The following is a 12,763-nucleotide window of genomic DNA, read 5'->3' as shown; positions in this document are numbered from 1 at the left end:
ACCTTGCTAACTTTGCTCACTGCTCTTCTCAGGAAACAACAGCAACTTGACCTGCATGGAGGATGGGCTGTGGTCCTTTCCTGAGGCCCTGTGTGAGCTGATGTGTCGAGCACCCTCCGTCGTCCCTAATGCAGATCTCCAGACGACTCGTTGCCGAGAAGACAAGCACAAAGTGGGCTCGTTTTGCAAGTACAAATGCAAACCAGGTTACCATGTCCCTGGATCCTCCAGAAAATCAAGAAAGTACGTGAAAGGCTAAAGCTGTGCAGTCAGCCTGATTGAGAAAGCCACGAGTTAAAATGATATTGGGAAAGGGATGGGTGGGTTATCACAGACTAAATGCAGGGAATAGCATATTCCTTCCTGCAGATTCAAGGGGATTTAGGCACCTAGCTCACTTAGGCTTTGGAAATTCTGTTCAGTGCTCAAAAAACAGACCTTACCTTAGAAATCCCCCTTTGATATGCAGCCTGGGGAGTCCCCTTTGAAACGCTGCAGGAAAGGGTTAGTGCTGTCGTCTACTTCTGACTCTGCACAAACCCACTTCAAACCAACCACAGCCCACAAGCCTGGGAAGCTGAGTTTTCAGGAGACACATCCAAGGCCAAAAGAGGAGTTTAGGCTGGGCAGCAAAATGTTGGCTTTGCAAATAATGGTTATTTTTACTCAGGGACCTCATGACGCAGATTCACAACTTGTTCCCCAAGTGTTAAAAGCTCAAGCACACCCATCCCCTGCAACCTGCTAGCACAGCTCAGAGAGGCTTTAGAGGCTCTCAGCTGACTCAGCCACTCACTAAATGGTCTTTTTTTCTGCACAAAAAGGCGAGCCTTTAAGATCCAGTGCACACAAGATGGCACGTGGCTGCCAGGCGCTTGCGTGCCCGTTACCTGTGACCCTCCACCCTCCAAGTTCCATGGGCTCTACCAGTGCTCCAACGGCTTCCAGTTCAACAGTGAGTGCCGGATCAAGTGCGAAGACGATGACAGTCAGTCGGTGAGTCTCTCTTATCCAAACTATCTCAGGCCAGACAAGTGTGAGTTTATCATATTTTCCCTAAGGACTCTGATCCTGGAGGGGCCAAGTGCTGCTGAGATCATCTGAGACCAGAGACGAGAACTGGAGAAGGGAAAAACATAATTAAAGTGGAGGGAGAGTGCAAAGAGCCTGGAAATACTATTTTTATAACAGTGGTAATGGTATTAACTATTACCTGTGGAGGACTAGCAGTGAGTGACTTACTGTTTCTGGACAGTAAGTGGCTGAAAAATCTGCCTGTCCCCAGTGGCTCTATGATCTGGCTAGAAAATGAGGAGCAATGAATGAAAGCAAGTAGAGTGTGAGTTTTCTGCACTTGTCCCATTTGTTCATTCAGTTTTACCTTGCTTTTCTCTCCAATTCTGATTATAATTATATGTATGTGTGCCATATGCTAATTTAACTCTATAGAGGTTACAATTATGCAGGTGAACCATCTCTAAACTTCCATGTTTTTCTGGCTGTGAAGGTGTTGTTTGGCATCAGGGGTCAGATCCTCATGCAGCACAAATCAGCGTGTTGCCTTTGACTTCCTAGGAGCTGTGTTCACTGATACAAGTCTGGCCTTTACTGTCTTCTTTACTACATTCGAGATTCTGAGGACATTTAAAAAGGCACCAACCTTGCCCTAGGGCTAATTATGTGCAAGACACCTCTGATAGCTGCTCCAAGTGTTAAAAGCCAGTTGCTGCCCCCATTCCCTGCCAGGCTGTCCATGGGGACAATAGGCAGAACCCTGGGATTTTGCACAAGGGCACCTGGAAAATGTTTCCTTGTTTAAGACTTGCAGTGAGGTTATGAGCCGTGTGAAATGAGAAGTTGCAGGTGTGGGTGCAGTTTGAGTGGGAGCTCTGGGATGTGGTGGCTGTGGTTTTGTGCATCTACCACTTGCTCAGACTGATCAGTGTGGCTGATGCCATGTACCAGTGCAGGAAAATCAGGGTCTCCAGGGCAATGGCAACTGTTATAACGTGCTGGTATTTGCTTTCAAATGAGGAAGACACAAAGAGGAGCAAACACTGGAGTCAGGGCTGGCAGCAGTAATGAAGTGAGCTCTGGAAAGTGAGATGTACAGCTGTGTCTCTATTCACTGTGAGGAAGAAGAGTGACTGTTCAGCTGCAAAAGCACCTTGAGCAAAGGAGCAGATAACATCTTGAGAAAGGGATTTGTAGAGAAAGGTATTTTCAGATATCCCAGAAAATAGGCTACAGAAGAAGAGGGAGGACTCCTGGCACAAGCCAGAACCACTTGAGAGGTGTTAATTATTTAAGGATTAAACCCCACTAAGTCTCTCTCAGCTATATAAGGTGATAATACACGTTGCATCCAAGCAAGAAACCCAGCAGGGATTTTCACAAGAGATTTTGCAGGTCAGGGAATGATGGACAGTATGTTACTATAGCAATGGATATCCTGGGATCTCTGAGTATGTTGCAGAAACTATACAATAGTACCCTGAAGCACAGCAGGCTCCATGAACATAAATCAGGTTTCATGGCTCACCTTTGAGAATCGTGCTTGAACCCTGGCATGGAAATTGCAATGAAAGTGCACCACACTTGCTAAAACAGCAAATTGTGCTCAATTATCATTTAGCAATTTATTCCTGACTTTGTCACCATGCTGAAAGATCATTACTTGGCTGTACATACAGCGTCTCTTAATCACCAGGAACGTAATGGTCATTTAAGCAGGTACCTCCCCTGGCACCAGAGCAAGGGTCTTCCAATTCTGAATATTGTGCACAAATCATATGAACAGTCAGATCTAAATTAATCAGTCTCTGCCAAACTGGCCCTTGGGTGAGAATCACCAAGCTGAATCACACCCTGAGTCCATCTGCTCCATTATCCTTTCATATGATGTTCTTATTACTTCTGGCAATGGCCAGATGTCTAGAGAAGAAGAAGCAGGTCCCACGCAGTAGTCTGCCACTAAGTCCACTTTGTATCTCACTAAACATTGTGTTCATCAACAAAGCTGAGTAAATAAGAAAGCACTAGAATATAAAGGGCAAGACTAAGACTGAACGCTGCCATCTTCCATCTCGCTAGCAGAAGGTTGTGCAGTCCTCTGTGCAGCAATGAGTGTGGGTGGTGGGGCAGAGGTCCTCAGAAAAGTTCTGCAGTCCTGCAGGGACCCCAACATAGACAGATCCCCAAAGATATCCAGCACAGACTCCAAGAGCAGAGTGGGTAGATTGCAGGCAACGTGCTCGGCATGTAAAAGGGGTGAGAAGAGGCAGAGACCCTGCATGGTTCTCCCACACAGCGAGGCTGCCATGGGAGGTTTGGAGCCCAGCCACACCAGACATCCTCCTGTTGAATGTCCCACATTACCCCATGGCAGTTGGGCTCGCAGACCCTGCAAAAACAGCTAGCTTGCACAGAAATCCCCAATGCCTTGAGGATGTTGTTTTAAAAGGGCATGATATTTCCCCTCGGACTTTGGTATTCATTCTTCAGTATCATACAGAGAATCTTTTCTATAAGAGAAATGTCATATTCTATTCCTTGCCCATTCCCACACCAGAGGATTTTTTTTTCTTTCCTTCCCACCTGCCTCTGTGCATGTCTGTCTCAGCCCCTTCACTTGCTGTCACTCAAGGCAACCAAGCTCTAAAGAGCACGTTCTGCCCTGCTAAGCATCCCTGCTTGTGTCCTGCTCTCCTTTCTCCTTCAGATGGCCATTGGGGATTCTTTCTTTTTCAAGACAAAGATGATGTAACTGGTTAGAAAATGAGAAGAGGGAAAAAGTTGTCTGCATTCAACACCAACCTCTCTACAAGAAAGAAGGCAAATGGAGCGAATGCACCTTTATAACAACTAGAGTGGGGCTGCTGTAATGTAGAGACCTTGCAAGGGGCTTGTAAAGACCTTGTGTTGCACAGGTGTGCGTGTTTGTATGCAGTGCAGGTTTCCTTTCTTTTTCATTCTTTAGAAGAAGACTCCTTCTTGCCCCACAGGGCTGGTAATTCCAACTGGAGGCTCTTCCAGCTCTGCCAGAACTTTGCTCCCAGCCCTGTTTTCACCTCTCAGCCTCTCCTTGCTAATGTTTTTGTGACCATCCTTGTTATCTCCTTCTCTCATTCCCAGGGCCGTGGGAGCAACGTGATTCACTGCCGGAAGGATGGGACCTGGAGCGGCTCCTTCCACCTGTGCAGGGAGATGCAGGGGCAGTGCACACTGCCCACCCAGCTCAACAGCCACCTGAAGCTGCAGTGTGCTGGAGGCTATGGCATAGGTCTGTGAGCAGCACCTGGGGAACAGCTCAGATGGGAGCAGGGAGCATGGGGCAGGACATGGGGAAGAGGATGGGAATAAGAGGGAGAGGAAGGAGTTTGCAGTCCTTCAAGTCACCTTCTATGAACCTGTTTGCCTGAGTGAGAAGCTGCTATGGGAGGCTTTTCAGGGAGCTGCTTTTAGGAAACATGAAGCTCTGAGAAGCCAGGCATCATGTAACATGCTCTGATTGCCTGCTCCTTGCAGCGCTTCCAGTTTCGTCGTGTCTTGACCAGCTGGTTTTCAGGGGCAGCCAGCATGCCAGACTGTGCCAGAGACACATCCAGTCTGCAAAATATAGGGAGGGTTTGGACCTGGTTTTGCTCATATGCTTTTGTAATGTCCCACTCCTTCAACCATGAGCACACACCCTCAATCTAGAGCCTGAAAGGCAGAAAAGTGGCAGTGAAACACAGCAGCAGGATAACTCATGTCTCTCCAGAGAGAGTATGAGACTAGCTGAGCATCCCCTTTGGTATGACAGTTGTTTAGGAGCTGTTGTAAGGATATATTCTGCCCCTTCCTTCTGGTGTACCTGGTCACTCTGCAAGGGGTGATGTCTTCCTGCACTCAGCTTGGTTTTATATCACCCAGGCAGAGGAATGGACAGACACAGCAAATCACACACACCAGATTGTATTTTCAGCCCCAGTTTTGGGGTTCTCCCTGCTGTAAGGGCTGCAACAGGAGCTGCACTGGCTGTAGCCCACACAGACTTGTGAGGCCCCTTCCTGCAGCCCCACTCCCAGCCCCTGCCATCCCCCTCCTCCCTCCGCCTGTCCCTTTGAACTTGGAGAAATTTCCTCCTTGCGCAGCTCCCTCATTATATCGCAGCCATGTGAGGGACCACGAGCCTCCTTGTGTTCCCTCCCCGGGGAGGAGAACACGACCTGGATGAGATCACCACTCTGTAATGATGCCAATTACAGATCATATATCAAAACAATTCCGAGCCACTCCTTTCTGGGAGGTTACAGAGCGTGGCAGAGCGTGGCAGAGCGCGGGAGAGCGAGCGGTGAGCAGGCTGCGGCGACTCTTAATGTGATGAGGTGTTTTACCCTTGAGATGAGGTTACCTCCAGGTCCAGCCAGGTTCTTGCAGGGAGCAAAATCCCTATTCCTGGTTTGGAGGGGAGCATCTCAGTGCTAGGAGCAGGAGGATCTGTGGCTGCAGCAGGCGCCTGCCAGCTCTCACTCCTCTCACAGTGGCTGTCAGCAGGTGTCAATCCCAGATGGAAGGGCTGGTGATCCTGGTCATGGGATGAGACCACACAGCGTCTTTGAGGTGAGGGATGCATGGGGTAGATCCTCCACAAGAGTGTGGCTTTCTCTGGAGAGGGATTTACAGCTCAGCCAGGGCACAAAGGCCTCCATCCTCAGCAGGTGGAGACATACCACACACTTTGTAGGCTCACCCAGCACTACCTTTCAGGATCAGATGTTGGGGTTTTCTTCTCTTCTTTGTGGTTTTTGGAAGTCTGATGGATGTCCCTTCAAGAAATTGCTCTCCTGCCACTCATTCACCATGGGGGTGGTGTCAGTAAGCCTCATCCAGCAGGTCTGTGGAGCCACTACCATGTGAATTGGGAAAGCAAAACAAACCCCAAGAGCTCCCTGTCTTGCCTACTCAACAGCCCAGGTCTGACTGCTCCTGCTGACTCCTCCATGTGGAGAATGGGAGAAGGCAGAAGCAGGTGGGGAAAATAATAGCATCCAGTCATGGTCACTATGAATCCCACACACCTTCAGTAATTCCTTAGACACCTAATCTGCCCTTCCAGGCTGAGGTGTGTGTTGAGCCAAAGGTTCAGCTCTCCAAACCAGTGTGGAGATTAATTCCTCCCCCAGCGCTGATTGGAGTGCAGAAATCTTAATGACATGTTTGCAGCAGCTGTGCCATTCAAGAGTGATTTTCCAGGGGGGAAATGGTAATGGTCCAACACACTAGGGCTTATGGTTGTGTCACCACAGGGCTCTGGGATATTGCTGCAGAGTATCGCAGCATGTTTTAATAAAGAAAGGACAGGATTCCCACTGGGCATGACAGTTAATCAGAGAAAAAGCAGGTTTATGTGTGAACAAAGCCATCATTACCTGTCTGTGTACTTCTTATCAACTGTGGGACTTAGGTGATACCTTGGCTCCAATATCACTAGGCTTGGTCACCCTCTGAAAGATTATTACTGAAGGTCTGTAAATCTGACAGATCAAACAGTAGGTTTTTGTTATGTCATAGGTGAGACGAGTTCAACAGCCTTTGCCTAATCAGTCCCATTGCTTTAAAGAGCAGTTGAAATGGAAAAACCTTCCCGTTTTCTTGATGATCCGAAGGCACAAAACCTGACCCCCTTTCTTGGAGTTAATAGCCAGAGAAATACCTAGATATGCAGCTCATACTAAAAGGCCCTGGAATATCTGCCACCCCCACGCTGTCCTGCTGAGTGCAGGGTTGTACTCAGCACTTCATGTGTGGCTAGGAGATATGTGATAGTTATGGTTGACTGCTAATTGCAATTTAGGAAAAATGAGCCGTAATCCTGTCCTTCAGCTAGAAGGATGCTGGAAGGGTCAGAAGTTGCTTGCTTTATCCTTTAGCTTTATCCCCTCTGTGTTTCATGCAGGCACAGAGTGTACCACCTCATGTCTGGATCACAGTCACGAGCCCATCCTCCTGCGCGTGAACGAGACTGTGCAAGACATCCAGCACTGGATGAACCCTCAGAGAGTGAAGGTCAGTGCCTGACAGCTGCACTAACTCTATCCCTTGTTGCATGTTTATGAGCAGGGAGTGAACAGCATTACCTGTGCTTCGTTCAATAAGGGGAAAAATGGGGAATTCTGTCCTTTAGGAAAGGATTCCTGATTTTTGTTGAGTCTTTGCATGTCATTCTGGTAACGTGGTACCTTTCTCTTCAAGTTGCTTTTTGTCTGTGTTTTCCCAGTGAAAGTCAGTTCAAGGTAAAGGCCTCAGATCAGTGGGGTCCAATCTGGAAATGGGATTCATGACACAGGAAGATGTGACAGACAGTGAAAGAAAGGGCACTGGCCAGGTTTTATTTTCTTCCTCCTGTTCCATATTTTGCATTCTTTGGGTGGCAGGGCTGGATTTTTCTGCACTGCTTTTGGATGACAAAAGAAGCTGATACAGAGGGTATTTCATTTCCCGACCCAGCGGAGCTGGCTGAGTGCTCTCCCCTCCCCTTCTCCCGCATGTGAGAGCTGCCTGCTCAGCACAGCCCCTTCCAGAGGTCACCACTTCTCCCTTCTGCCTGCTGCAAAAGCACAGCCAGCATTAACCACCCACAGCACTCCGTCCTGAGCGTCCTCCAGCACACTGCTGTGCCCTGATGGGGATGTGCATACCCATGTGCAGCACCTTGCACACACACTCACCCCAGGACACACCCCACACATGCTGCTTGCAGCAAACAGCTGCTTGGTTTCATGCCCACACTTGGATGCTAGTGGGAGACACACTCATCCACCTCTTCTTCAAAACCCTCACATGCCCTCCTGACTATAAATGCATGTAACCAGGTGTTTGTGCCTACACAGTATTTCTGCAGGTGTACAGGTCTGACTGGACATACTCAAGCGTGTGTAGGAAGGTGCTGGCACATCAGGGTTCACCAGGGTGCAAGTTGCTGGTGGTGCTTGAGCACGCGCCGTCGGCTTTTACATACTTGGCCCTGGCTTTGCAGGAGTCAGTTTTACACACTTGAACTCCATTTAGGAGGAGAACAAGCAGCCAACGCAGCCCCAGCATGTCCTGAGCAGCTTTGACAGTCTATTTGCTTCTCTACATGCCTAAATGTGTGCCCAGGGTTTGGGAGTTTTGAAAAATGGCCTTGGCTGTGGATAGTGAGCCACTCCAAAACACTCCACCACTTTAAACTTCCCCACTTCACACAGAGCAGTAGAATAAATCCTGGAAAGGAGTGGGAAACCTAAGTCCAGAGAATATGACAAGCTCATAGTGTCCTTCCCGGCTTCCAATTCACTCCAGACGCTGAGATTCTATGACTGCCTAAGCCAAGGCTTTGCCAAGTTTCTGGCATGAAACATAAAGAAACCCCCTATCTCTGTGTGAGGGACAATTTCTCACCAGCCCTTTCCCAAGTGCCAGACTTTAAAGTGGTTTGTAATTCATGGGGAAATAAAGTGACAGCTTCCCTCCCGTTCTCTCTGCGCTCCTTCCCTTATTGATGCGGGTACATGGAGGGAGCTGTAACGAGTTTTATACCTGCAGGTCTCTGGAGGGCTCATTAGGCAGCAGGGAAAACAGAGTAGTAAAGGGGGAGATGAGGGGAGTGAAAGATGGAGGAGAAATCATGGCTTCCAAGAGTACAGTGGTAAATAAGACCTTTTTTGCCTTGATGGTGAGGACCTTGAAAGAGCTTTAGGTTGTGAGCAGACACCAGTTTGACCCCACAGGTTGGATTTGAGCTTGAAAACTTGTGTTGGGAGATGGAGGGGAACCTTGAGGAGATGAGTGGGATGATGCTGAGACATGCCAGAAGGGATTTTTATGGCAGCTGTAGAACATCCATTTTATTCTACTCTGCAGATAAAGGGGATGTCACCCACAGGGAGCAGTGCCTAGTGAGGTGCCACTGGGGGAAACGCTGCTTCTGATGGGACTGGGGAGACCCTGGAGAGATGGGACTGGAATGCCTTAGGGGAAAGTCCCCATGGCAATGTGTTAGATATCATTAATAATCTGTGTCTCTGTTTATGGTCAGTGACAGCTTGCTGTTGTGCCATATGAGCAAAGGGAGCAGCTGGTTGCATTTACACGGCAAAGTCTTTGTGCATCTCAAAGTACTTGAATGACGCAAAGGAAACCCTTCGAGTTACTTAATTTCAGGCACGAGTAAAGTATAAACGAGGGCAGGATGAGGACTGATCTGTGGTGCTTACCTTGGAGGGGACAGGGACAGAGAAAACACAGGGAGAGTTGGCAAGAAAATATAAATTATTTGTGTGTAGCTGCTCAAGCAACATCTGTTATGGAAGCAAAGTGGGAAGAAGGAACTATCCGTCCTCTGGGGGTTGTTTAGAGCAGAGCTGTGCAAATCACTTGATTTTTCGGTTCACTCCAAGTTCTGTTAAATTTTTTTTACAAAAAGTTTTTTTTTTCTTAATCAAAGTGGCTCTTTTGTTGTTGCGATTTTTGGTGAACCAAAAAATTGGAGGAAAAAACATGTTGGTTAGAACATAACATAGCATTTCATTTCCAAGGAGATTTTGTAAACTTTTTAATGAAAATGAAAAAAAAAAAAAGCACAAAACCCTTAGAAATTAAATGTCCTCTCAAAGGAACAACAACAACAGATATTTCATTTCAAAAAATGTCTAAATATTATTGTGTTTTGTAGATTTGGTTTAGGTTGAGTTACTTTGTTGGGTCTGAAACAGTTTGCTGAAATCAGTGTAAGTTGGAAGTGCCTTCCAAATCAGTATTCTCAGCAAGAAAAAAAAAAAAATCACCTGAAATCTTCTGTGCATCTGTTGTTCTGCAGTGAGCCATGTTTGGAGCAGCCACTGCTGTCCCCATGATTTTCCCTCCACTGTGTGTGTGCACAGGGGCACTGAGCTGCTGAAAACACCAACGGATAGAGCTGCCAAGTCTGACTTTGCAGGCAGTGAGAAGAAAAAAGTGAAATATCTCAGAGAGACAGCTTGACAGCTCTTTCCCATTGACTGCAGAGAAACAGGGCAGACACCTAATTTCTTAGGTTGTCTGAATTTGGGTTTGTGCTGAGTAGAAACAGGCCAAATAGTGTGCAGGCATGTGCATGCCTGGGAGAGCCTTCAAAGAGTTGGAATACCCAAACTCTGCTGGGCTGAGCATGGCCATGGGCCCCTCCACATGCCAGAGACACTGCCCTACTGCTGTTGATGGGTTTCCCCCTATGCACTGCAAGTCCTGTGATTTTAAATGTCCAGAAATCATTCATGGGAAAGCTCCTTAAATACTCCCCTATTCACTTAAGCTTTGCAGTTTTCCTCTTTCTTTCCCTTCCATTTTTTTTGGTGAGTTTTGGGATCATTTTGCAATGATCAGTGCACGGGAAGGCAGGAGATCCCAGCCCATCTGTAGCTACTGGATGAAGCAGCCCTAAAGTGCTATGTTTCCCCTCTCTGGGCAGCAGTTGTCTCTTCCCACACCCTGGCCACATTAAGCCCATGTTAATTGTGTTCATTTAGTGCCTGAGGAGCAAGTTAGCTTAGACCAGTAGATGCCAGTCCCTGGGCTTTAGCCCTGAGGGACACTTGACACATCTAAGGTGGAGGAGAGCTCTCCACTGGCCTCCCTGGAGGAAACCTAATCCCCTCTGCAGCCCACAAATGGTTGACATCATTGTGTTAGTCCCACCATGGGAGGGAAGTGCTGTGTCTGGAGGCACTAGGTCTTCTCTCACAAGGAGAAAACGACAGCTTGATTTGCTTTCTTGGCTCTTTGCTGCCTACTGTGGGAGCACAGCCCATCTCCCTCTCCCTTTGCAGCAGATGGAGCGACAGCCACCAACCACAGATGTGGGATGGGGACAGGACCAAAGTCAATCCACCACGCTGTGCCTGAGTGGGAGGGCAGCTGTGCTGCAGGAGCCAATGCACAAAGGGAGCTGGGACCATGAGGGCAGTATGTCACCACAGTGTCTTGGAGCACGTGGCAGCATGAGGAAGGAATGGAGCTCACCAGGCAGTGGCCAGATGGGCTTTATCCCCCATGTACCACCTGGCACATGTCAGATGAGGTCCTTCCACCTACCTCTTACTGCATGCTTTGTTGGCATTCTGAGCCCACCTTCTTTTCTATGTGCACTGATTCCAACAGACCCTGGTCGTGTGCCACCTATCCCCATCCTTGTTTTTTATACATTTGTATGTCTCAGTAGCCCCATACAGCACCCTGTGGCACCTGCATGCCTGTTTGCACTGCACGAGGCAGAAAGGATGTTCAGAAACCCAAATCATTCACAGTTTCTGTTTTCTAATCCAGTCTCTCTATCTACCCACACCCTCTCCACTATTGCACTGCACACACCAAAGCAGCCTGAGCACACAAACAGGATGGGTGGTGGGAATTCAGGGCTTGTAAATCCAGCAAGAGGAGAAAGGACCATGGCTGAGTGTCCTTTCTTCTGCTCCCATCTCTGTGAATGTTAACAGGATTGAATACAGCTCTAATGGCCTTGGGTAGCAAAGGATCATCCAAGCAAGGAGAGGGAGAAGTAACTGGTACAAGGCCATTGGCAGGTGCCACTCAGGAGGAATGTCAATGTCCCACTGACTCAGTGATTAACCTGACACAAGGTTACCTGACTTCTCTAGGCTATGGAGGGCAACCTGGGGCTGCATTCCCATTCCCTGGAGGATGTCCAGCCCAAGGCTGTGCAGCCCTTGGAATTGAGGATAACCATGAGTGAGAGCTCAGAGGAGAGCACTGTCTCACCAGAGATTTCGCTTTCCATCTGTTCCTCTAAGGGAGGTGTTGGGGTTTTCATACAGGGAGGGTCAGGAAAGTATTCAGTGCATCCTCTACGAGGAATCACCTTACTTGGAAACCTCCTTTCTTAAGAGTCTGGTTCAGGGCTACTTGGCTCCTTTTGTTTGCTCTCTGTGCTCACACACATTCACACATAGTGAGAGGTTTTGTAAATATTGATGCTTCTTACCAGGGGAATGTGAGATGTTCTTTGGAAGTGCACTTCTTCCACTTATTGTCTGCTGGCCTTGGATACAGGAGGCAAATGCCCGAGTTTTTTCGACTTTGTTTTAATTCTTGGGTTCAAATGCTCTTGAACTTCTTCCTTTACTCTCCCCTCTCCCGGTCTGTTGACTGCCCTTGTTTATTTTCAAACCTAGAAAAGTTTCCTTTCTTTTCCCTCTGAAGTGTAATAAACAGAAGAGGGGGAAAATAAACCCTCACCATTTGTGGCAGGCAACAGCCTGGAAATCTCCAGCTGTCTGTCAAGCGCACACAGGGGGAATGTCTGACACCACAGGGCCCCAGCACCTTGCAGCCTTCCTCCTGGGGGATAAACAACATCCTCCCCCCTTGCCTGGCTGCTTCTCCACTCACACAGACAGGCCCTGTTGCAAGGCAGGTGGGGCAAGCCGGGCTTGACTAATAGTGGAAAATCCGAGAGCATCGGAAAGATAAACAGCCCAAGTCAGATAGTATAAAAGTCCTTTTTCTAGCACACGCCAGGTAAGCCTCAAATGACAGAAACTGTAAAAACATGCTGAGGTTCCCCTGCAGATGGATTAAATTAGCCCTCAAATAAACAGGGGAAGGGATGGCTTGTGCATTGGGTCTTCCCAAATGTCAATCCCTTCCTTCCCCAGGCCTCCATCCAAGCCCAGCTCCTCTCTTCAGGTGATTAGCCATGTGTTCATCTTGCTCAGCTGGACAATGTAGTGTTCCATCCATGGAC

At 48.1% G+C, this 12,763-nt stretch overlaps 1 protein-coding gene across 1 annotated transcript in view; it reads left to right on the top strand.

The window, feature by feature from the left end:
• The window catches only part of PAPPA (pregnancy-associated plasma protein A, pappalysin 1), a 179,508-nt gene that overhangs the window by 150,296 nt on the left and 16,449 nt on the right, over positions 1-12,763 (top strand). The window contains exons 16-19 of the mRNA XM_009081311.1: positions 33-243; positions 825-996; positions 4,135-4,282; positions 6,941-7,050. Of these exons, the coding sequence (XP_009079559.1) occupies positions 33-243; positions 825-996; positions 4,135-4,282; positions 6,941-7,050 (641 nt within the window). The remainder of the gene's footprint in view (positions 1-32; positions 244-824; positions 997-4,134; positions 4,283-6,940; positions 7,051-12,763) is intronic.

This window comes from Acanthisitta chloris, unplaced genomic scaffold (assembly GCF_000695815.1).
Source record: "Acanthisitta chloris isolate BGI_N310 unplaced genomic scaffold, ASM69581v1 scaffold22138, whole genome shotgun sequence".
NCBI classification, from domain to species: domain Eukaryota; kingdom Metazoa; phylum Chordata; class Aves; order Passeriformes; family Acanthisittidae; genus Acanthisitta; species Acanthisitta chloris.
This window is presented reverse-complemented; position numbering and strand designations above follow the sequence as displayed.